Source organism: Pelecanus crispus, chromosome 26 (genome assembly GCF_030463565.1).
Source record: "Pelecanus crispus isolate bPelCri1 chromosome 26, bPelCri1.pri, whole genome shotgun sequence".
Classification (NCBI taxonomy): Eukaryota; Metazoa; Chordata; class Aves; order Pelecaniformes; family Pelecanidae; genus Pelecanus; species Pelecanus crispus.
The window spans coordinates 1242887-1266245 of record NC_134668.1 but is presented as its reverse complement, the minus strand read 5'-3'; the positions used below and the strand labels follow the sequence as shown (position 1 = coordinate 1266245).

Below are 23359 nucleotides of genomic sequence, written 5' to 3'. Positions count from 1 at the left end.
TAAGGCCTGGCCCAGAGCCGCCCCCACCCCGAACCCCCTGCCCTATAGGGCCCCCCACAGAGCCCCCCCCGGAGCCCCCTCCGCTATAGGACCCCCCTCCACTATAAGGCCTTGCCCAGAGCCCCCTCCGCTGTAGGGCCTGGCCCAGAGCCGCCCCCCGCCGAGCCCCCTCCCCTATAGGGCCCCCTCAGAGCCCCCTCCCCTATAGAGCCCCCCCCAGAGCCCACTCCGCTATAGGACCTTGCCCCCAGCCCCCTCCCGCACAGGCCGGCGCTCACAGCCCCCGCGGAGCCCCCTGCCCTACAGGGCCTTGCCCAGAGCCCCGCACCCGGCGGGCCCGGCCGAGCCCCCAGTACCGCGCCGCTCTCCCGTCCCGCTCCGCCGCTCCGGCCGGCTGCCCCGGGGCTGTCCGCGGCGCCGCCTGTCCCGCCGCGCCCCTCCGCCCGACCTGCCGCAGGGGAAGACACCCTCGGAGAGGGCGATGACAGGATCGGTCGGGATGCCGGAGCCGGTCGGAGCGGCGGGGCCGGCTCCTCGGCCGGCGGCGGGGCCGCCCCGTTCGCAGGCAGCGGCGCGGGCAGCCCGGGGCGAGCGCCGAGGCCCCCGGCGCTGCCAGGGCCCGGGCCGCGTGGCGCTCGGCCCCGCGGAGGCGGGGCCTGCGCTGACCACGCCCCCTGTCCGGCATAACCACGCCCCTAATCGTTTTGGCCCCGCCCCCGGACCGGGGACGCCGCGGCCGCGCCGTGTGCCCGCTCCCGGTCGCGGTCGCGGTCCCGGTCGTTCCTGCCGTGTCCCTGCTCCCAGCCCCGCCCGGGCTCCTCCGCGCTGTGTCCCCGGTGCCAGCCCCGGTCGGGGCCCGGGTCCTTCCTGCCGTGTCCTCGGTGCCAGCCCCGGTCCGGTTCCTCCGTGCCGTGGTCCCGGTCCCAGCCCCGGTCCTTCCTGCCGTGGCCCCGGTGCCCATCCCTAACCCCGCGGCCCCGGAGCCAAGGAGGAGACGGCAGCGCGGGTGTCCGAGGCTGCTTTATGAGGGCGCCCGGGCCGGCGGGCGGGGGGGGGGGGGGCGGCGCGGCAGTGATTCCCGGTACCGGCAAGGGAGTCCCAGGGCCCCGGGCCCCGGGGTGGGGGGATCGGACAGGGGCAGGGACAGCCCCATCCCCGCTGCTGGTTCCAGTTGCGTGTGTGTCCGCCTCCCTCGGGGGGTCCCGGGGCTGCTCCTCACCGGGGGACGCGGGGTCCGGTCACAGGGCCAGCACGGGGGGGTACACGGCCCCATCTGCCAGAGAGAAAGCGGGGTGAGGGGGCGGCGGGGGGCACGGAGGGGTGCGGGGGGCTGCGACGGCGCCTTACGCTTGGGGCTGCTCTGGCTGTCGGGCTCGGGCACCTTCCAGTCCATCTTGCGTCCCTTCTCGTAGAGGCCCTTGAGCACCTTGCGGAAATCCTCGGGCTCGGAGCCCTGCGGGCTCAGCTCCAGGTACTTGCGGTAGAGCTGCAGCGCCGTGCGTGCGTCCTCGATACTGTCGTGCGTCTCCCCTTGGATCTTCAGGTCTGTGAGGGGAGAACCCCGGTCAGGGAGGGGGCTGGCGGAGACCCCGGGGGGCAGGGGATCTGCCCCAACTTCTGGCCCTCCTGGCTGCGAGGGTTCGGCCACTGACCCAGGAAATACCAGGCAAGGAAACGCAGGGAAATCATCCTCTTCCTCGGGATGTGGAACAGGTAGACGGTGTCGATCACCTGGTCCTTGGGCACCTGGAAAGCAGAGAGGGTCCTGCTGCTAGTGCGGGGGGGGGGGGGGGGGGGGGGGGAGGGGGGCGCTGCAGGGAGGGTGACCCCAGCACTGCCGCACCCCGAGACCCCCACGCCCGGGTTGAGGGAGAGGGGCTCGGTGCCGTCACCATCAGGTTGATGACACGGAAGTCCTTCTGCAGCCCGTGGCCCACGAACTTGACTCCCACGTCGATGAGGAAGCGCAGCTTCAGGTAGGTGGATTTGAGAGTGGTGAGGTGCTTGGAGGAGATCTTGGCATCCAGGTCTCCCGGCTTGATCCCCGAGTACTGGGTCAGGTAATCCACCACCTGCAGGGACCAGGGCCCGTGGGGGTCTGCCCCCTCCCCAATTCCCCTGCCAGCACCCCAGGGAGGGTGCTGGCGTTATTGTGGGTGCCCCTCTGCGGGGCTGGGGAGCTGCGTGAGCGCGGGTGCCTCCCCCGTGGGGCTGGGGAGCTGTGCAAGGCCAGGCAGGAGCCCCGTACCTGCTCTTGGGTGGAGATATAGTCGTCAATGAAGGGGACGCCTTCGTTAGGGCCCTGCCCGCGCACGCACGTGATCCTGGCCACCGACATCTGGCTGGGCTTGATGGTGGATTTGGTTCCGTCGCTGCGCAGCTCAGCCTCCTCCTGCGACAGGCGAGAGGAGAGCTCGGTCACCGGCAGCTCCCGCGGTCCCCCCGGGGACCGGGCGCACACAGAGGGGCTGCCCCCTGCACCCCTACACCCCATTGCCTGGGGCCCGACCTCGTTCAGCGTGACAAACTCGGCGTCCAGCCCCACCAAGTCGCCCGCCTGCGGCATCTCGCTCAACATGAGGGGGATGAAGGTGGCGTGGCACTTGCGCTGTTTGCGAGCCAGGGAGGCCTCCGCCAGCAGCACGCTGGCTTCGATGGGGTTCTTGACTGCAGGAAAAGGGGAAGGAAGATGAGCCGCGAGCCAGCGTCGCCGGCCGCACGGCCACTTCCACCCCAGACACTCACTGACGAGGTTGTACTTGGCGTTGAGATTCCTCCGGGCGTAATACAGGATAGCCGGCACCTTCCAGCTCATGTCGAACTGCACTGCCTCGCACTGCCGGGGAGCGGGGGGGGGGACAGTGGCAGCCCAGCGTGAGGCGAGGTGGTCCTGCAGGAAACCACCCCCCGCCTCCACGGGGTCCCCGCAGCCACGGTCTCACCTCGACACGCAGCTGGTGGCACTGCCCCGAGCGCTCACCTTATCCACGGGCTCGATGAGGAAGTCATTGAAGAGGTACCACTGCTGGTGTGTGACTCCCTGGGGGGAGAGGCACAGGCACTGCTTTAGGGGCCCCCCCAGGCAAATGCAATGACTCCTCTACCCAGTTACCAGGGAAAGAGGGGGGTGACGATGCCATATGGGAACTCCCGCCCTTCCTGGGACACTGCAGGGAAATCCCTGCTGGCCTGGGTGGTGATGATGCGTACGTGAAGCACTCGGGCTGGACAGGCACGGTCTCTGCCCAACTCCTAACCAAAACTCCACGGAGATGCAACAGATAAGACACAGGGATGCAGCCTTGACACACTCTGGGAACTCCTGGCTTGGGGCATCTCCACCACACAACAGGACTGCCCAGACCAGCCCCCTTTCCTCGGGAATGGAGATGACGTCCCAGCCCTTACCTGGAAGCAGAAGGACAAGCCGGCAACGTGCCCATGACCCAGGAGGAACCAGCTTGAGTAAGCGTGGCAAGAGTGCTTCTTCAGCCTTTCCCTCCCCGTAAGGTGCCCAAGCAGCACTTGGCTGTTCAGGGCTGCCCAGCACGTTCAGCCAAACGCTCAACGCTTGACTAAGAGACCCAGGAACGGCTCTGTGTAATGACCCGACCCCGGAGCAAGCCGTGGGCGAGAACACCTCGGCAAGGCAGGACTCCCGGGGAGCAGGGCTGTTCTCGGCAGCCTGCGGATACGGTGGCTGCTGGGCAGGAGAGCCCCCATCCCGTGGGGCTTCTCACCTCCTTCCTTTGGTGGTAGGTCTCTCCCACTTTGATGTGCCCCACCAGGCTGCCCCCTGTGCGGGAATCCAGGATGTGGACAACGGTGGCCATTAGATCGTAGACGTAGACCGACTCAGGGTCGTCGGTCGGGCTCAGCTGCAAGAGGAACCCGCCCCCAGAGAAATGTCTGAGCCCCGACTGTCTGCTAGGCAGCTCCCAGGCCTCCAAACCAAACCCCAGAGCTCAGGCATGCCCCCTCGCCACCAGCCCAGAGGTTTCCATGCTCACCCGAGACGCCTCTGAGACAGCCTCGTTATCTCTTGCCCACACACACTCAGCAGAAAGCGGTTCTGAACCAGTTCTGCTCCCGCAGCCCCACGTGCACACAACCACGTAGCCCCAGAGGGATCTCATCAGCCTTTACCTCATCGCTTTCACTCCAGTTGCAGACATCTAGCTCCTTGCTCTTGGTCAGCCTCATCTTGATGGCGTGGGGGATCCAAATGTTCTTCAGTTCCTCCACGGAAGGATATGAATGCCCTGTGTCAGGGTTCCCCAGCTCCTTCCTGCATGGAGAATCATGGAAGGCCAAGTCGGAGCGAGTCACGAGACGCCATCCAGGACAACTTCTCCGGGGCAGGATCCCCACCGCTCCACCCACCCACCCGCCAGCCTATTCCTAAACCTTCTGCAGGATGGGGAAGCCAGAGCTGCACCACTTCCCCACAGCTGCCCAGAGCAGGACCCTGGGAAAGGTGGTCAGCTAACGTCGGCCAGAAAGGGCCGATACACGGTCCTGGGTCTTTTGTCAGGCTGAAAAGGGAAGGGGAACGAGGGCTGGAGGCTCAAAAGTGGATCACAAGGGTATGTGAGGGGGATGCTGTGCAGAGCGCCCATACAGGGTCACAGTGTCAAGAGCAGCAATGGGACGGTTCCAGTTCAGAGCCCATGAGGAGCTACAGACGGGTAGATTATCAAATTAGCATTATCAGATAAGAAATGTCCCCGAGCTCTCCAAGGCCCAGAGAACGACCCAGAAGGCATCACTGCTCAGAGTCACCACCCCAGGAAGGGTCACCTACCACTCTCCAAGAGAGATTTCTTTGCCTTTGGTGATCTCAAAGCCTCCTCTCTTCATCATGGCTTTCTGAAAGGCATACTGGCAACGAAACACAGGCAAGCGTCAGCACGGAGTGACAGGCTGGGCTTGGGAACACGTGGGTGACAGCCAGGCCAGAAGTGGGGAAAAGACCGGGACTTTAAAGTCAGTGACAGGGAAAAAGACAGCGAGGGAAACCCAACTGTCCGCCTGCTCTCTGCTGGGCTTGTGCTCTGGGAAGCAGGCACTGCCTTGCTGCTCCTAGGTCCTGGGGGACTGGGGGAATGAAAGAGTGACTCTACTGCAGTCCCGTCAGCTTTGTCACGGCAGAAGATCTTGTCTTTTCCAACTCCAAACGCACGGCTCATGCTACAAGCATGACCAAATACCAACACGTCCTCTGCAAACAAAGTAGGGTGACGCTCGGGTGGAGAGCAAGAGACTTAGAGACAGCGAGATCAGAGTGAAAACACCTCCGCAGAACTGGACACGCAGCAAACCCCATGTGCCAGGGAGAACAAGCCTGCTTCTGCCCCAGAGTGTCTCCCCCACCTCAGCCTGTGTCTTCCAGAAATCTGCCTCCTTGGAGCTGTTCACCTCACAGTTAATGACCAGGACATCTGGCAGGCAGCGGATGTTCCGGGTCTGGACCTGCAGAGAGAGCAGGAGATGGAAGCCGGGCAGCACTGAGCACCCTGGAGAGACTCAACACCGGATTTGGCACGTGCTACCCTCTTCCCTCCTCCAACGCCTTTGCCTACAGAGCTTCCTCCCCACTGCTTGGCCGGGTTCCTGGTAGCTGGGGGTACTGCAAGGGCAACTGAGGCAGGGAGCAGGCTGCCGCCTCAGAGCAGGTATGCTCAGCTCCCGGGGGGTTCACCTCTGCCCCCTACCCTGGGAGGATTCAGCTGGGATCCGCATGACCCACGAGACACATTCCAGCACTCACACAGCCCAGGAAATACCCCACGCCACGCCAGCTCGCCATCCAGGCCAGGAACTGAATCTCCAGCATCCGCTCAGGAGGTTCCCCACTGACTAATGGAGAAACTGCCCCCACTCAGCTGGCAGCACAGGGTGCTCATGCCCTTCTCCCGCACCCCCTTGTAGCCCGCGAAGCGTTGATGTGCTCGCGCCGCGCTCCCGGGCTCACCGTGGGCTGGTACTTCTCACAGTTCTCGCACCAGGCTTGCGTGTTCTGCTCCAAGCAGATGCTTCGCTTTAAAATTTGGGCAAACTCATAATCTTTGACCGGCTTTTCTGAAGGGAGAAAGGAGAATAACGTCACCTTCCAACACACAAATCTTTACCAATTTAGCTCAGCCAAACCTCTGGGGTTTTCCTCACAACCACCAGTGAGAAGGTCAACCCCCAAATCTGCGTTTCTGTAGCCAAAAGCTCGGCTGGTTGGAAACCCACCACTAGACCTTGGCTGCCAGGTCTGCCGCAGCTGGGGCCAGACCACTGCAGAAGCTCCTCACTGCAGGTGTCTATCACCTAGAAAAGTCACGACGCATCCAGACGGATAACAAACCCACCTGGCCACAGAAATGCAGAAGCATTAAATGTTCCCTGCCCACCCCTGCCTGTTACCAGTGCTCTCAGGGTAGGAGAGGGTGAAGAGCAGCGTGGAGGAGACGCGGACAGTTTCCTTGCCACAGCGACACATGCTGCAGTTCTCCATCTCGCAGCTGAACAGCTGCCCGATAACGGAGTCCCCCGAGGACCCAAAGCTGCTGGAGAAAAAGAGCACCGGGGTTTAGCAGGATCCCGGCACTCCCTGCGGAGCGGGGCTGGCTGGTAAGGTGGGCTGAGCACTGGGGACCCAAACATCTTGGGCTGCACAAGGGCTGTTTGGGGCCAGCACCCATATTCCAGCAGCTCTCGGGGAACCAGCCGTCGGGCTGCCGGAGCCGGTGACGTCTGCGCAGCCCCGACCCACCAAGCAGGAGGGGGCCAGGCCTAGGAGGGACAGAGGTTCAGCACAGGGTTCAAACGCGGCTTGTAGGGGCAGCCTGCAGCTCTGTGTGTTCCCGTGCAGCCCTCGGGGCAGATGTGGGGGGCAAGAAAGCTCTTTCCTAAGGGACGGATGGGGCCTCTGGGAGCTAGGCCCCATCCCTGGTTCAGTTACTCCCCGTCCTGTCCCCGGGCCGGGGATTTACCTGCTGCCAGCCCCCCGATAGGCCTGTGGTCCCTCCTGCTCCTGGGTTTCCTGGTGCAGCTGAGTAAGGATGAAACGGTTCCAGCTCTGAATCAGCCGCCCCAGGTTCACCTTCCCCGTGGCTTCGTCCGAGTCAGCCAGGATCAGCCCCAACGCCGAAGCCTCTGGGATTGTGCGGAAAGCCCGCAAAAAGTTGCTTCCCTGGGGATGGGGCAAGAGTGGCATGTCACCGAGGTCAAGTGACAGGAGTTTCCATGCTGTCTGATGCCATCACCGGAGGACCCGGCACCACCCGGCTCCGGCTCCTCTGTGATCTCTCTGACCCGCCCAGGCAGCCCAGCCCGCTGGCCTCACATCACGCCCAGGCTCCCCACGGACCTGGCAGGGGTCTCCTCGGGACAGGTCCAGCATATGGAAGAGCAAGCCCAGCTCACAGCCCAGGCAGAATTCCTTCTGGCATAGGTGGTTCTGGACCAGGCAGCGGACCGGCTCCAAGAAATACAGCACCTGGCAGAAACGGAGCAGTCAGGGGAGGTCCCGGGGACCGCGGCGGTCTGGGCAGGTCCGGGGCGTCTCCCACCTGGATCATGCAGTTGCAGTAGGCGTTGGGGATGTGGGGCTCCAGGCCCGCAAACAGCGTCTTGTTGTAATGCTTGAAGTCAAAGTCTTCCAGCCCCAGTTTGGAGTATTTGATCGTGACCTGAGCGGAGACGCAACGTGTTAAACAGACGCCTTCGCACGCCACAGGACACCGGCGCAAGGCCTAGGTGCTCCCCACAGAGACATGGGCAGGTGCTTGGGCCCAGGCCGGTCCTTCGCCCCACACAAGCCCAGCCTGCGGAATCCCCCGGTCCCCTGCCCCAGAGCAGCCCCGGAAGGCCACTACCTTCCTGTACTTCTTGGCCACCATGTAGAGGTGTGGCTCCTCTTCCCGCCCGATTGGGGACTCGGGGACTTGGCTGAAGCTGTCGAACTCATTGTCCGTCTCTTTTAACCGATACGGAATCTGCAAGGGAGAAGAGAAGGGAAGAGCAGCTGAACCCTGAGGCGGAGCAAAGCACCACGTACTGAAACAAGCAACTCCTGGGCTTTCCTGCCTCCCCGAATGAGCAAAGGAATAAACCAGAAAGGAGTGGGGCCCTCCCTTAACCTGCACGAGGCCTCCACACCTTCCTTCTTACAAGGGACTTATCACTGTGGGAAACTACAGCGGTGCTGCGGGCAAGGGCGAAACACAGCAGTGTTTTCCCAAGGGCAAGGGACATGCCATAAACCTCCAAACCGGACAGCTCAAACCTTTCCTACCACAGAGCGAGTTATCGATAGAACCGAGATTCTGGCCCAAGGGGGAGGCTCCAGTCCTCCCCCAGGGCTGGCTCAGCCACTGACACTGCTCAAAAAAAAGCTGTCGCCTCCAAACTATACACCTGCCTCCCGCAACACCCCAAGCCAGAGAATTTCATCTCTCACCCCTGTCCCGAGCCCTGCAGAAAGCTCTGAGGTCATTCAGCACACAGCGAGAGCTCCATCCCTCCCCGAACCGCAGACCTCCGCTGCTGGCAGAAGTACCCCACGCCCCACACAATCCCCTCCTGAGAGGGGGTACCTGGTTGCGGAGCTTGGTCCTTGGGTTTGGGGCGTAGCCAATGAACCCCACTTTCTTCATGGTGCGTAAAATCTCGGGATCTACCGGAGGGGCTCGCCTGCAAAACACACAACTCAGAGGCTGCTCTGTTTGGCAGCATCATTTAACCAAGGGCCTTGCTAGGTGTGTTCAGGGACCCACCATGAGGGTTTCCCCGCTCAGTCCTTCCCCCAGGTTCATTTTTCCATCACAACAAAACACCTGGGCTACACCAGAATGCAGCAGCAGCGCTGAGCATGGGCGTTTTGGGACAGGGCTCAGGCAGAGGAAAAACAAGAGTTTCCACACAGGCAGAATGCAGCCAGGATCCCACCAGGATCTCCCCACCAAGACAATGGAGGTTTGGCTGCACCCTACCATCTCCAGACCTGCCCAGTCACTGCACCTCAGAAGTTAAGCTCCACCAACTTATCTTGCATTTCCTAAGGCACGTGATGAGGAAGGGCAGCACCAACCACAAGATGGGGGAGCAAAAGCCACTCTCCTGCTTTCCAAAACCCAAGGAAGGAGGTGATCCCTGCCAGGCTCAGCTTTCCTGTACTGGTTTTTGCTGGGAGAGACTGGCAAAATTACCGGGGTGCCGGGGCAGAGTTGGCAGCGGGCCAGTCGGAGAGCAGGGTGTCGGTGGTCAGTGGCACAGGGATGAGCGAGAGCGGCATGAGGTCCTGGTTCCAGTCCAAGTGGGGTAGCGTGTCCACGATGCAGGGCAAGGCAAAGTCGGTCTCCCGGGAGTAGGCATTGAAGGTGACCTCCGGGGAGTCAGCCCAGAGGTGGACGCACCCCTCCGAGTCACCGAAGGCCAGGGCCTGCTTGCTGGCCGAGACGTCGAAGGTCATGATCAGGGGCCCAACGGTGTTCACGTGGAAGATGTCAGCGGGGTTGGCGAGGCCGGTGGGCTCGCAGAACTGGCACTGACCTGCGCGAGAGGGAAGCGCAGAGCCGTGTGGCACCAGAGAGCACGCGGGCAGGCCAACGCACGCCTCTCGCTTACGCGGCCAACTCTATCCCACTGGGATTTGACCTTGAGCTTGGGGGGTGCCAGGACCGTCACCCCGCTCTCGCCAGGAGAGCGGAGCCCGGCCGGGCGGGGGATGCAGCTTCGCCCACCTGTCTGGGAAATGATGGCCAGGCGAGAGGTGTAGGTGGGGATGAAGCGGAGGAAGAAGGGATCAATGTGGACCTGCAGCGGGGTGGTGGCCCGCATCATGCGCAGGTCGTACACCTTCAGGAAGCGGTCGCAGGCGAGGCCGTTCATTCGGCTGGAGAAGCCGCAGGTCACCAGCAGGTTTCCATGGACATCAAAATCAGACAAGCTGCCTGAATACGCGTCAAATTCGTGTTCCACCACAAATGTGCGCAGATCCCGCAGGGAGACCTGGGAGGGTAAAGACGGGGGTGGCTGGGTGCCACGCAGGCAGCTGCCGGCTGCCTGGGAGCCCCTCGAGCTCTGGGAAAGGCTGGACACCAACTCCAGGGTATCCCAGAGGGAAGCCGAGCATCAGCAGGGCTGCCAGGTAGGATGGGGCTGGCGTTACCTTCCCCGAAGTGTGCCCACAGAAGAAGAAGCGGTTTGATTGCCTCATGATGGTGATGCCGGGAACCTCCACGGTGTACTGCGAAGGAGGCAGAAGAGCAGGGTGAGCAGGGCTGAGCCCCCAGCACAAAGCACCTCTCCACAGCAGGGAGCAGCCCCCAGCCCAGCTCTACCTTCTGCGTCTCCTGGACGGTGTTGAGGTCTATCTCAATTACGTGGTTCTGCAGCCCACCGACGAGCAGCGTGCTGCTGTCCGTCAGCAGGAGACTGTGCATGTCCTCGGACTCGTCCATGCTGCAGGAGAAGGGAGAGGACAGCCCTCGCGCCCCTGCCCAGCTCGGGGAGGCAGCGGGGAAGGGGGTGGAGGATCTGCCCTCACCCTCTCCCAGATCCAGCTTTTACGCTGCCGGCAGAGGGGCCAGCACCATCTCCCCCAGCACAGGGACAGCTCATGGGGCCGGCATGACCCGCCCGCTGCCAGGGAAAGGCACTCACAGGTAGTCAAAAATGATGAGGCCCCCCCGTGACATGTACTTCAGGTTGGTTTTGGTCAGGAAAAGGACACCATTCTCCAGGCTCTGGATCTGGCGGATGTCATCACTGCTGTTCACTTGGAAGGAGGAGTATCGCTCCAGCGTCGGGCCGAAGAAGGAGGTGGCGTGGCCCTAAAACCAGCCGGGGACAGGCTCATCAAGACCCGCCCCAGCTTCACGTGGACGCGACACAGGCAAATGCCACTTTGCCCTGGGCCAGCTCCCGGGTCGAGGCAGGCTATCGGCTGCCTTACAGCCCTGCCAGCCTACGGGGGGGGCTTCCTACCCCCCTCTGTGCCCCAAACTGTGGCAGATTGTTCAGATGTTTCCCTTTCAGGTAGATACGTGCAGATATGGGTAAAGAACCAAAAGCTCCAACGCACATCAGGGCAGTAAAGTGACTTGGGAAACACCAAGAGGCTCGTGTTCTGAGACGCATCAACCACCGCCGGGCAGAAGCTCTGCACTGGTGCAGCGCGACCCCGGTTTGAGCAGGACTTTCGGGCTCGGCCCCACGCTGCTCTGCCCACAGCCAGCTTGCCCCCAGCTGGTCACAGCAGCAAGGTGTCGGGCAGCGAATGTGGCACAGACAACCCGGCTGGGGTGGTCACCCTCCCCGCCCCGCTCCCAGAGCGGGCACCTACCCCGTGATTCCCAACCCACAGCATCTCTTCGTGCAGGTCGAAATGGGAGACGGAGACGGGCACCCCCACTTCGGAAACGGCGGTGTGCAGCTCGCTGTACATGCCCTCCATGAGGTGCACCGACTCCGGCACCGCGATACCCTCTAACGGCACCCCCTCGGGATCCAGCTCCACGTTCTGCAGCAAGCTGGGGTTGAGATGGGGGTCCAGGACGGGGTCCAGCGCGGGGTGGAGGGGGGGAGCATACTCGGCAAGGGAGGGGTCGAGACCTTCAAAATTCATGGTGAAAACCAGCGTCTCCCTTTGAAACAGAAAAGGAACTAAGTTGGTCAGTCAGAAACACCAGGGTCCCCCGATTCTTAGAATCGGTGGCAGAGGCCCGGTGACTCCGAGGGATGGAAAAGGCGGCTGGAATCTCCAGTGAGTGTAAGGTGCAGCGCTCCTGCCGGGGACACCGGCAGCACCGAGCCCACGCAGGCAGCGGAGCCCGTAAAGTCCCTTCCCCGGGACACACTCAGTGCCCCGTCATGGCTGTGAGCCACCGGGGGAAGGAGTCCACAGCGGCCCCGCTGCCATCAGCCCCGGTGCACCGGGCAGCCTCCCGAGAGAACCGGGCCCCGGCCCGGGGCTGGGGGCACCGGCCGGGCTCCCGCTGCCTGCTCCGCGGCCCTCCCCCGCCCCCGCGGGAGGCGCCGGGCCAGCTCGGCCCCCGCCTCCTTTATCTCCGCAGGCCGACACCGAACCCACCGGCGGTATCGGCCGCCGCAGACCCGCAGCCGTGGGCGGCGGGGCCGGGCGGGGCACGGTGGGGGGCCCAGGCCCGCCCCGAGCCGCGGGTGCTGCGGGGCCCCCGCTCTCCCCGCCGTGCTCCGAGCGCGGGGCCGCTACCCACAACCCCCCGCGCTCCGGCCAAGCATCCCACAGTGCCCCGCGCCCCGGGGCGACGGCGGCCGTTACCCACAGCGCCCCGCGCTCGCCGTTACCGAGCAGCCGCGGGCAGAGCCCCGCCAGGGCCGCACTCCCGGGCTCGTCCCGTTGCGCCGCCACGGCCGGGCCGGGGCCGCCGCCGCCCCTCCCGCCGTCGCTATGACAACCGCGCCCCCCGCGCTCCCGCCCGGTAAACCGGCCCTCCCTCGGGGGGCGGCGGACCAATGGTAGCGCGGAACCGCGAGCGCTGGCCAATCAGCGCCTGAGGGAGGCGGGATTAAGCGGCGCGGCGGGTGGTGTCCCGGACGGCGCGGCGGAGGGGACAAAAAGGCTGAAATCGGCCGTTTCGGGGCGGGGGCGCGGCCAGGGCCGGGAGACCCCGGGGAGGAGGGGACGCTCTGGGACCCCCCAGGCCCCTCCGCCCCCCAGCACCGCCCAGACCCCCAGGCGCTGCCCACCTGCGGCCCCGCGCCGTCCCCTGGCCTCCCACGGCGTCCCCCTCCCTGTGCCCACGGGTGTCACGCAGTGTCCCCCCTTGCCCACGGGGTCCCCTGGCATCCCGCGGGGTCCAAAAGTGTCTCAAAGTGCTCCACGGGCTCTCCCCGTGCCCGCCGGTGTCACACAGCATCCCGTGGCATCCCACGGCATCCTGCCGTGCCCACGGGCGTCACGCAGCGTCCCCTGGCACCCCATGGGATCCCAGCGTGTCCCACGGGGTCTCAGCGTGCCCACGGGTGTCACGCAGCGTCTCCATAGTGTCCATGGGGTCCCCTGGCATCCCACGGGGTCCCAAAGTACCCCACGGTGTCCTCAGCGTGCCCACGGGTGTCACGCAGCATCCCCTGGCACCTCATGGGATCCCAGCGTGTCCCACGGGGTCTCAGCGTGCCCACGGGTGTCACGCAGCATCTCCACTGTGTCCATGGGGTCCCCTGGCATCCCACGGGGTCCCAAAGTGCCCCATGGTATCCCACGGGGTCTCAGCGTGCCCAGTGGTGTCACGCAGCGTCCACTGGCACCCCATGGCATCCCAAGGTGTCCCCAAATGCCCCACGCTGTCCCTTGGTGTCCCACCGTGTCCATGGGGTCCCCTGGCATCCCACGGGGTCCCAAAGTGTCCCATGGGGGTCTCAGTGTGCCCATGGGTGTCACGCAGCGTCCACTGGCACCCCATGGGATCCCAAGGTGTCCCCGAATGCCCCACAATGTCCCACGCTGTCCCTTGGTGTCCCGCCGTGTCCCTTGCTACCCCACGGGGGTCCCACCGTGTCACACAGTATCCCACGGGGTCCCACGGGCAGCGCACCGCGGCCGGACCGTGGTGCTAAGCCCCACCGGCCCTGGCCCCTCCCGGGACCCCCGTGCCGGCCTCCCCCTCCCAAACCCACGGGGGACACGACGCCACGGGCAGGGAGGGAGGGCGGCCCGGTGCGTGCCCGTGGGCCCGGGGAAGGCCGGGGGCAGCCCCGCCGGGCGGGAGCGGGAAGCGCCCGGAGCCGCCCCGTCGGGGCCGCCGCGATTGCGGCGCCGCGGGCAGCACGGCCCGGCCCGGCGGGGCAGGGGGCTGCCGGGGCCCACGGGGGTCCCGGGGCAGGGGGAAGGGGGGGTGGCGGACGGGGGAAGCCCCTCCGGGACACCGGGGAGCCGCCAGCCGCCGCGCCGGGGCCGCCCCGGCTGATTCCCCGGTGCGGCCGGGGGGCAGCGGGGGACACGGGGAGGAGCGGCGGGGGGGGGGGGGACACGACACCGCGGGGGGACAGCGCCGGGCTCCGTAGGGTCCCGCCGCGCCCGGGCTCCCGGTGCACTGGACAGGGCGGCCCAGGTGCGGCGGGCGGGGGGCCCCGGGGCGGTGGCGATGTCCCGGTCCCGCCCGTGCCGCCGCGGTGCCCCCGGGCGCGGCGCCGCCAGGAACTGCCCCGGGTTTTCCTGCCCGTCCCGTCCCGTCCCGTCGCGCCGCGGGGCCAGGCGCGGCGGGGCGCAGCCCGGGGACCCCGGCCCGGTATCGGTTCTGCTTTCGAGGGAGGCGGCGATTTCGCAGTAACGGGGGGCGGGTGCCACCTGCCCCGGGGATTCCCCACCTGCCGCCACCCCATAAGAGTCCGGTGGCGGCTCCGGTGGCGGCACCGACCGGCCATGCTCCCGCTCCGCCGCCTCCACTTCTGCCTCTGCCTCCCGCTGCTGCTGCCGCTGCCCGCGGCCCCGGCCCCGGCCCCGGCCCCGGCCCCCCGCACCGACTGGGCCGCCTGCAGACGCCTCTCCCGGGAGCTGTCGCGGCTGGTGGTGACCCTCAAGGAGCCGCTCCAGGTGCTGGTGAGCACGGGGGGGCTCGGCTGGGGGGGCCCGGGGGTCTACGGGTGTCAGAAGGTGCGGGGCATCCCGGTAGGACGGGTGCCCGAGGGTGCGGGGGGTGCGGGGGACACCGCTGACACCCCCCCCCCCCCGCTGCCAGGAGGAGGTGGACCTGAGCGAGAAGGACCCCAAGAATTGGCCCCCCCGCATCCGCTGCAGCGACGCCTGCGACCCCTCCACACTGGACACCAACAACACGGTACCGGGGGGGACGTTGGGGTGGTCAGGGGCGGCGGTGGGGCGGCCAGGGAGCCTGAGGGTGCCCAGGTGGGGGGAAATGAGCCCAGGGGTGCTCTGGGGAATGTGCCTGGGGGTCCCAGGAGATGTGCCTGGGGTTCTTATGGGTGTCTGGGGGTCCCAGGGATGCTGAGCGATGTGTCCAGGGTTCTTATGGGTGCCTGGGGGTCCCAGGGATGCTGAGCGATGTGCCCGGGGTTCTTATGGGTGCCTGGGGGTCCCAGGGATGCTGAGCGATGTGTCCAGGGTTCTTATGGGTGCCTGGGGGTCCCAGGGATGCTGAGCGATGTGCCTGGGGGTCCCAGGGGTACCTGGGGGTCCCAGGGATGCTGAGCGATGTGCCCAGGGTTCTTATGGGTGCCTGGGGGTCCCAGGGATGCTGAGTGATGTGCCTGGGGTTCTTATGGGTGCCTGGGGGTCCCAGGGATGCTGAGCGATGTGCCCAGGGTTCTTATGGGTGCCTGGGGGTCCCAGGGATGCTGAGCAATGTGCCCAGGGTTCTTATGGGTGCCTGGGGGTCCCAGGGATGCTGGGCGATGTGCCTGGGGGTCCCAGGGGTGCCTGGGGGTCCCAGGGATGCTGGGCAATGTGCCTGGGGGTCCCAGGGGTGCCTGGGGGTCCCAGGAGTGCCCAGGAGATGTGTCTGGGGGTCCCAGGGGTGGCTGGGGGTCCCAAGGGATGGTGCTTGGGGTCCCTCAGGGGTGCTGGGCGTACCCAGGGGTGCCGGGGAGGTCCCAGCGTTGCTGAGGGATGTGCCCAGGGGTCTCAGGGTACCGGGGGATGTGCGCGTGTGTCCCCCCCGGCTCACGCCCCGCTCCCCGCAGCGCTGCCTGCGGCGCATCTTCCAGGGGCTGCAGCACTACCGGGACCTGCTGGGCTCCGACATCTTCACCGCCCGCCGCCTGCCCCGGCTGGAGGCCACGCTGGACCAGCTGCTGGCCCTGGTCCAGGTGAGGGGCTGGGGGGGGCTTCGGGGCGGCTGGGATGGGGTGGCAGCCCCCGGGCCCTGTTCCCCCCACAGCTGGGGAAGCAGGCACCCATCAGCGGCGTCCTTGGGCCCCCTAACCCCGCTCTCCCCACAGCAGGAGCACAGCTGCCCCCACCGGCACTCCATGGCCCCCAGCGAGGCCTGGGCCCACCCGTTGCTGCAGCACCTGGCGCTCCAGCGGCTCCAGTCCTTCACCACCATCATGAGCCGTGTCTTCACCCACAGCGCCAGCCCACGCTGAGGCCGGCCCGGCCGTGGCCCCCCTGACTATTTATTCCCCTCCACCTCGAGGGACTATTTATGTACGATGCTCCCTATTTATGTCCGATATTTATGGGTTTCTAGTAAAGGATTGAAGGAGATGAGCGGTTCCCTATATACGGCGCAACCCGGGTCTGCCCGCAGGCAGCGCAGGCAGTGCAGGCGGCTGGGGTGGGAAGAGGTTTATTTACAGGGGGTCTGGGGGGAGTCACTGGAAGTCGTTGGCGTCGATGTGGAGCAGGGGGAAGTCAGCGGCAGCGGTGAAGAGGGAGCTGACGGTGGGCAGGGCCGTGTCCTCGGGCTGCGGCAGGAACGGGTCGCAGGGGTCCAGGAGCGCAGTGCTGCCTGTGGGACGGGGACAGGTCAGTGTCGAGGGGACCCCCTTGTTCTCCTCCCTGGCCCCAACACTCACCTGCCAGCTCGGGGCCCAGCCCCTCCAGCCCCCCGTCCACGGGCTCCAGCATGTCGGGCATCAGCTCCGCCACCTCCAGCGTCTCCAACGTCCCCGAGCCTGGCTCCAGTTCCTCCACCAGCGGCTGCAGGAGCTCCTGCATGTCTGGGCTCTCGGGCAGCAGCTCCAGGTCCCTCAGCTCCGGTGGCAGCATCCCCTGCCCCTTGGGGACCAGCCGCGGCTCCACAGCCCCCGCCACCGCTGGCAGCAGCCCAGTGTCCCCAGCTTCCACTTGCTGCAGCATCCCCGTGTCCCCGGCCACCGGCTGCAGCATCCCCAGCTCCCCGGGCAGCACATGCAGTGTCGCCAAGTCCCCCGGTCCCACCTGCAGCGTCCCCTGGCCCTCGGGGACCAGCTGCAGCACCAGCTGCGGCTCCACGGCCCCAGGTCCCACTTGCTGTGTCCCCTGCTCCTCAGGTCCCACGTGCTGCAGCACCCCCAGCTCCCCGGGCAGCACGTGCAGCGTCCCCACACCCCCTGGTCCCACCTGCAGCGGCCCCTGGCCCTCAGGGACCAGCTGCAGCACCAGCTGCGGTTCCAGGTCCCCAATCCCTGGCTGCAGCATTTCCGAGACCCCCGGTCCCACCTGCAGCGGCCGTGGTGCCTCCAGGCCTTGGGACCCTGGCTGCAGCGTCCCCGAGCCCCCAGGCCGTGGCATCCCTGGGCTCGTGGCCATCACCTGCAGCGTCCCTGGACTTGAGGGCTGCAGCACTGCTGGGCTGCCGGGCTGCAGTGTCCCTGGACTCCCAGCCATCACCTGCAGCATCCCCAGCTTCCCAGAGGTGACCGGCAGCGTCCCTGAACCCTTGGGATGCACCATCCCCGAGCCCCCGGGCTGCAGCGGTGCCACGCTGCCAGGCTGCTGCGTCCCCAGGCCACTGGGCTGCAGTTGCAGCGTCTCCAGGTTTTCCGTGGCAGCCACCAGCTCCTCTTCGGTCTGCCACAACTCATTTGCCTGCCTGCAGGGAGAGACAGCGGGTCAGGGTCAGGGTCAGGGTCAGGGTCAGGGTCAGGGTCAGGGTCAGGGTCAGGGGACACAAGGCTGCGAGCAAAAGGGTCCCCCTTCCCACGGGACCATGGAGGGACCGAGGCGTCCCCCTGCCTCACCTGGAGGACACGCGGATGAGGCGCCGGTTCAGGTATTTCTTCTGCTCCGTCGGGTTCCCTTAGGGACAGAGAGGAGAGGTCGGAGGGGGTGGCAGGCGCTTCCCCGGCACCGCGCCTTGCCGCGCTGTGCCATACCTTCCTGCCGCTGGCTGTAGTAGGGTCCAAAGGCCTCGTCGCGGGCGATGTCCGGGTACAAGAACCGGAGCGGGTTCTCGGGGATGTTCTCCTCCACCAGCAGCTGGTAGTCGCGGATGATGTCGGGCAGCGCCAGGGATGCTAGCTCGGCCGTGGTGTAAGGAACCACTGCCCGGAAAGCGGGGGGCCCTGCGGGGTGCAGGGAAGCCGGAGTCAGCGCCCAGGGCAGGCCTGAGGCCGGGGTGAGGGGCTGGACCCTGGGGGAGAGGGGAGACACGCTCACCATTTTCGGGGTGCTCCACCCAGGTGCAGGTGACCCCCCCCAGGATGCTCTCGCTGAACCGGATCAGGAACGTCCCCGTCCGCTTCCCCTTCAGCAGCTTCTTCTCTTGCTTGCGGCTCACGAAGCCCAGGATGAGCCTGGGGGAGGCAATGTCAGCCCCCGCTGCCCCCGGCCCCCCCGGCCCCCCTGCCCCGCTCCTACCCGTCCTTCCAGAGCTGCTTGAGGTGCTCCTGGAGCAGCCCCAGGATCCCATCCAGCCAGGCCCAGAAGGAAAAGCCAGAGGCACCGTCCTGTGGGAGAGGGCGGGTGAGTGGGGATGGAGGGGATGGAGCCATGGGGGGACAGTGGGACAGAGACACAGGGACAGTGGGACGGGGGCACGGGGGGACAGGGACCACTCACCTTGGAGAACTTGGGCCAGGTCAGGGTGCTCTCCGGAGACGGCTTTGAGCCTTGGAGGTGAGAGCAGGGTGAGGAGGGTGGCATGGCACCTGTCCTGGCCCCGGGGGGCTCGGCGGGGCTCGGGGGCTGGCGCCCGGCCTTACCGAACAGCTTCTCGGCCAGCATGAGGAGATGCTCCCTGCTCAGGCCCCTCTCGGCCACGCTCTCGAACTGCCAGCTCAGCACCTCGGCCAGCCGGGGCCAGGGGGCCGGGGGCGGCGTGGAAAAGAACTGTAACTCCTGCAGGAGATGGGGTGAGTGGGGCCGGGGGCGCGCGGCCCGGGATGTGCACCGGGGCAGGGCACAGGGACAGGAATGGGACAGGGACATGCACCGGGGCAGGGCACAGGGATGTGCACCAGGGCAGGGGACGGGAATGGGACAGGGACCAGAGGACGGGAATGGGACAGGGACCAGAGGACAGGGACCTGCACTGGGGCAGGGCATGGGGACAAGCACCGGGGCAAGGGATAGGAATGGGACAGGGACCAGGGCACGGGGATGTGCACCGGGGCAGGGCACAGGGACGTGCACCGGGGCAGGGCACAGGGATGGGACAGGGACCAGGGGACGGGAATGGGACAGGGACCAGGGGATGGGGACGTGCACCGGGGCAGGGGATAGGAATAGGGCAGACACCAGGTCACGGGGACATGCACCAAGGCAGGGCACAGGAAAATGGGACAGGGACCAGGGGATGGGGACATGCACCAGGGCAGGGGATAGGAATGGGACAGGGACCAGGGCATAGGGATGTGCACCGGGGCAAGGCACAGGAACATGCACTGGGGCAGGGGACGGGAATGGGACAGGGACCAGGGCACGCGGACCTGCACTGGGGTGAGGGATGGGAATGGGACAGGGACCAGGGGACAGGAATGGGACAGGGACCAGGGCATGGGGACCTGCACTGGGGCAGGGGATGGGGATGGGATAGGATGGGGATGGGACAGCGACCAGGACTGGGCAGGGACTGGGGATGGGATGCGACAAGGACCAGGCAGGGACTGGGTGACAAGAGAAGGGACAGGGCACAGGGGAAGGACCAGGGCCCAGGAAGCTGGGACAGGACTGGGCAAGGAGCGGGGCTGGGGACGGGACACTAGGACCGGGGCAGAGGGAGACGGGGCGAGGGGCAGCAGGGCCGGGGGCAGTGGGGGGGTGGCGCAGGGCTGGGGAGGGGTCCTGCTCGCCTTCGGGTTGCAGCTGAGCATGTTGAACCAGAGGATGGAGGCCCAGGCGCTGGAGAACTGGTTGTTGTTGGAGATGATGACGAAGGGCAGCGTGGAGGTCTGCGGGGGAAGCAGGGGAAGGGGGGGTCAGGCCGGCAGCCCCCAGCCCCCCCCCCCCCCGCTGGCCTCCCCCAGCCCCCAGCGCTCACCTCCAGCTCCAGCTCCAGCCCGCAGTACGCGTACGCCAGCGTGAAGGTGATGAGGTGCAGCTCCTCCGTCACGACCAGGGGACCCTGCTCAGAGGTGGCACCGTGGGGCACCATGGGGCACCGGCTGCCCCCGCACCCCCCCGGCCCCCAGCCCCGCACCCACCTCGCTGGCACCTTTGCTGCCCTTGCCCGACCTGCTGTCCTTCTGCTCCTTCAGCGTCTGCGGGGCAGGAGAGAGTCAGCTCCGGGCCAGGGGCCAGGGCTGGGCCAGGGTCTTCGCCCCACTGCCCTGCCCCATGGAGGACCCAGGGGTCCGGGCAGGGGCACCTACAAGGTACTGGAAGTCGCAGACCAGCCCGTCCTGGGGACTGTCCCCTGCCAGGAGGGTTTTGCTGCTTGACGTCAGGATGTTGAACTTGCGAAACCTGCGGGGCAGAGAAAGGCCGCGGGTGGGGGGGCCGGGACCCCCAGGACGGGGGGCACAGCCCTGCCCGCTGCATCCGGCGCTCGCTCGGCTCTCACCCTTTTGTCTTGGGGGGGTTCCTGCAAGAGACAACAGGGCGTCAGTGGGGAGCGGGGCCCCGGGACCCCCGCGGCCAGGCAGGGCAGCCCCCCCCCCGGGGGTCCTGACCTGTCGATGTGGATCTTGGCCTCCATATGGTGGTTGCGGTCGTAGAGGCGGATGAGCAAGCGGGCGCGGGCCGAGAACTTGCTGGCCGTGCGCAGCACCAGCGGGCGCTTGCAGGCGTTGGGCATGCTGGGCTGCTGCTCCACCACGAAGGCTCTGGGGGTACGGGGGGCACCGGGGGGGTCAGGGCTGCCCCGATCCCGGCTCCCCCGGCCCCCCCGCACCATCCCCACCTCTTCAGCAGGTAGATGAGCAGCTCCCGCAGCCGCTGCTCTAGGAGGGGGGTCTCTGCTTTCAGCGGGTCCCTCTCGTAGGTCACCTTCTGCCGCAGGTCCCCCAACGCCCGCAGCAGCTGCAGCAGCTGGAAGAGCCCCTGGCCCAGCTCCGTGAACCTGCAGGCATCACGGGGCTCAGCGGGGCCCAGCCACAGCCCCCACCCGTCCCCCTCCCCTCCCGGCCCTACCAGGTCTCCAGCCGGTGCAGGCGGGTGTCGACAGGGGCCCCCAGGCAGGCGCGTTGCTGTCGCTCCTGCCAGGCCCCCAGCTCCTGCTGCAGAAAATCCTGCAGGGTCTCGCTGCGCCCCAGGAGCTGCTGCATCTGCGCCAGCACCTCCTGGGGAAGAGATGCGCGTCTGAGCAGGGGGCACGGGGCAGCCGAAGCCCCCCCCGCCCCCGGCTCAGCCCTGACCCCCTCTCACCCGCCGCTGCCGGTCCAGGATCTGCAGCTTGGCCTGGAGGGCTTGGACCTGCTGGGCATACTGGGGGTCGCTGGTCCTGTCCTCACCTGCAGGCAGGGGGTTTGGAGGATCAGGGGGGCACGGCGGGGGCACAGGGCAGCGCCGTCCTGTGTCTACCCCCGGGGCGGGCAGAATTGGGCCTTACCCGGCAGGTAGTGCACCTTGAAGCAGAAGTCAAAGGCATCCTGCAGGTCCTCCAGGTACCGGAAGGCGCGTTCGGCCTCCTGAGGGGCAGAGAGGGGGGGTGAGGGATCCGGCAGCCCCCCAGGAACCCTGGGGAGGGGGCCAGGGGAGGCCGTTACCTGCAGGGCCGTGTGGAACTCAGCCAGGCGCCGCTGGATCTGCTGCTCCCGGTCGCTCTCCGGGGGTGCGCTGGGTGCTGAGGCAGCCCCCGCCTGCAGAGACGCGGGGCATCAGGCAGCAGCTGGCAGCGTCCCGCGGGGCGGTGGGGGGGGCCCTGCCCTACCTGCCCCTCCGCCTGCCCCAGGCGGAGGATCCGCTGCTCCTCCTGCAGCAGGTTGGCTACCAGGTTGGCGAACCTCTCCGGGCACTCCTCGAACTCAGCCTGCGGAGGGGCTGGAGGGGGTTAGGGGGGTGCAGAGACCCCCCCCCCCCCAGCCTCCCTGCCCTGGCCCCGCCGCTCACCTGGAGATCGCGGCGAGCCTTGCGCAGGTTGTGCTTCAGCATGAAGTCCTCGTCACCCAGCCCCGGGCTGCCCAGCTGCTCGCCCAGCAGCGCCAGCAAGGAATGGAAGAGCATGCGGGCATGGGAAGAGAGCGGCTCGGCCGCCTGGCGCCTGCAGCACCGCGGGGTTCAGCACCAGCCCGGCACGCACCGGCCAGCGCGGCGCCCAGCCCCAGAACCCTCCTTTACCAGTTCTGGTCCTCGATCCAGGTGGCCAGGCACTGCCGCACCACCATGGGCAGTGCCACCCCGGCGTACAGCTGGTGGACCTGCTCCAGGTAGGCGTTGGCCAAACTCTGCACCTCTTGCCACTGCGCCATGCTGGGGGACGGGGGGGTGTCAGGGCGGCTCCACCGACCCCCCCGGCCGCAGCACGGCCGGACGATACGAAACCAGCGCCCGGGCACCCCTGCGCCCCACGAACCTGCCCGCAGCACGGTGGTCCCGTGGGTGCCTCCGCTCCGGCTCGGGCTGGGCCGCGGGAGTGCGGTGGGCTGGCAGCCCCGTCCTGGGGCAGGGGGGAGCGCTGAGCAGCGCAGAAGCTTCGTGCCCGGGGGCCGAGCTGTCCCGAGTTGCAGGGGCCGGGGGCACACGCACCCCCCCTCCACCCCGAGGGTCCCCTGCACCCCGGCGCAGCACCCCAAGCCCCCTCCCCAGAGACACCCTTAGCCTGGGCCCACCTTGCACCCCCACCGGCACCCCCCCAGACAGGTTCCCTGCACCCCAAGTGTGCCCCTGTAGGGCCCCCGGGGGGGTGGGTGCCCCTAAACACCCCCCCCCCAGGGGGACACCCCCAAGGGACCCCCCCGGGGGCGATCTCTGCGCACCCCAACCGGCATCCCCTAGCCCCGCCCCCCCGGCCCGGCCCCAGCAGGGTGCCCCGCCCCCGAAGCGGCGCCCGGCAGACGGGACCCCCCCCCCGGGACCCCCCGCCCCGCCCGGCCCCGCGCTCCCACCTCGGCGCCCTCGGCGGCTGCCGGTTGCCGGGGCAGGAAGGCGCGGAGGTCACGGCTCCTCCCCCCTTCTGCGCGGTGATTGGCGGAGCTCGGCGGCGAGGCCACGCCCCCCCGGCTGCGGGAGGAGGGGGTCCAGCGGGGTTGCCCGCTTCCCCGAAATGACGTCAGGGGGCGGGGCCAGAGGGAGGGCGGGGCCAGAGGGGAGCTGGGAGGAGGGGGAGGAAATGGCAGCGCCGGGCCGGGCCGGGCCGTGGGGACGGGGACAGGCGGGGGGGACAGGGCTGGGCCGTGGGGACAGAGCCGTGGGGACAGGGACAGGCTGGGGGGACAGAGCTGTGGGGACGGGGACAGGGACAGAGCTGTGCGGACAGGGACAGCCCATGGGGACAGGGGACAGAGCTGTGGGGACAGGGACAGAGCTGTGCGGACAGGGACAGCCCATGGGGACAGGGGACAG

General features: G+C 67.3%; 3 protein-coding genes across 3 annotated transcripts; 1 reads left to right on the top strand and 2 right to left on the bottom strand.

The window, feature by feature from the left end:
• Positions 1-1238: 1238 nt before the first annotated feature.
• On the bottom strand, positions 1239-11620 carry PAN2 (poly(A) specific ribonuclease subunit PAN2). Its single transcript, XM_075724986.1, has 25 exons — positions 11339-11620; positions 10657-10826; positions 10335-10455; positions 10163-10240; positions 9735-10002; positions 9201-9543; positions 8589-8685; positions 7869-7988; positions 7563-7682; positions 7361-7489; positions 6984-7183; positions 6415-6557; positions 5975-6081; positions 5374-5472; positions 4805-4881; positions 4147-4288; positions 3741-3878; positions 2981-3040; positions 2746-2836; positions 2510-2667; positions 2249-2392; positions 1893-2072; positions 1653-1746; positions 1348-1545; positions 1239-1273 (listed from the first exon to the last, which is right to left on the bottom strand). The coding sequence occupies exons 1-25, from the start codon at positions 11618-11620 to the stop codon at positions 1239-1241; spliced, it is 3594 nt and encodes a 1197-aa protein (XP_075581101.1).
• A 2778-nt stretch (positions 11621-14398) lies between these two features.
• Positions 14399-16080, top strand: IL23A (interleukin 23 subunit alpha). Its single transcript, XM_075725093.1, has 4 exons — positions 14399-14575; positions 14715-14813; positions 15676-15801; positions 15934-16080. Exons 1-4 carry the CDS (start codon positions 14399-14401, stop codon positions 16078-16080), a joined length of 549 nt encoding a protein of 182 aa, XP_075581208.1.
• Positions 16081-16308: 228 nt separating this feature from the next.
• On the bottom strand, positions 16309-22266 carry STAT2 (signal transducer and activator of transcription 2). The gene is made up of 22 exons (XM_075725108.1): positions 22136-22266; positions 21908-22058; positions 21729-21827; positions 21565-21657; positions 21408-21486; positions 21224-21309; positions 20990-21138; positions 20760-20918; positions 20530-20682; positions 20421-20441; positions 20230-20323; positions 20062-20118; positions 19899-19982; positions 19711-19809; positions 18622-18757; positions 18479-18528; positions 18278-18366; positions 18077-18213; positions 17794-17982; positions 17659-17716; positions 16513-17510; positions 16309-16445 (listed from the first exon to the last, which is right to left on the bottom strand). Exons 1-22 carry the CDS (start codon positions 22264-22266, stop codon positions 16309-16311), a joined length of 3249 nt encoding a protein of 1082 aa, XP_075581223.1.
• Between the last annotated feature and the right edge of the window lie 1093 nt (positions 22267-23359).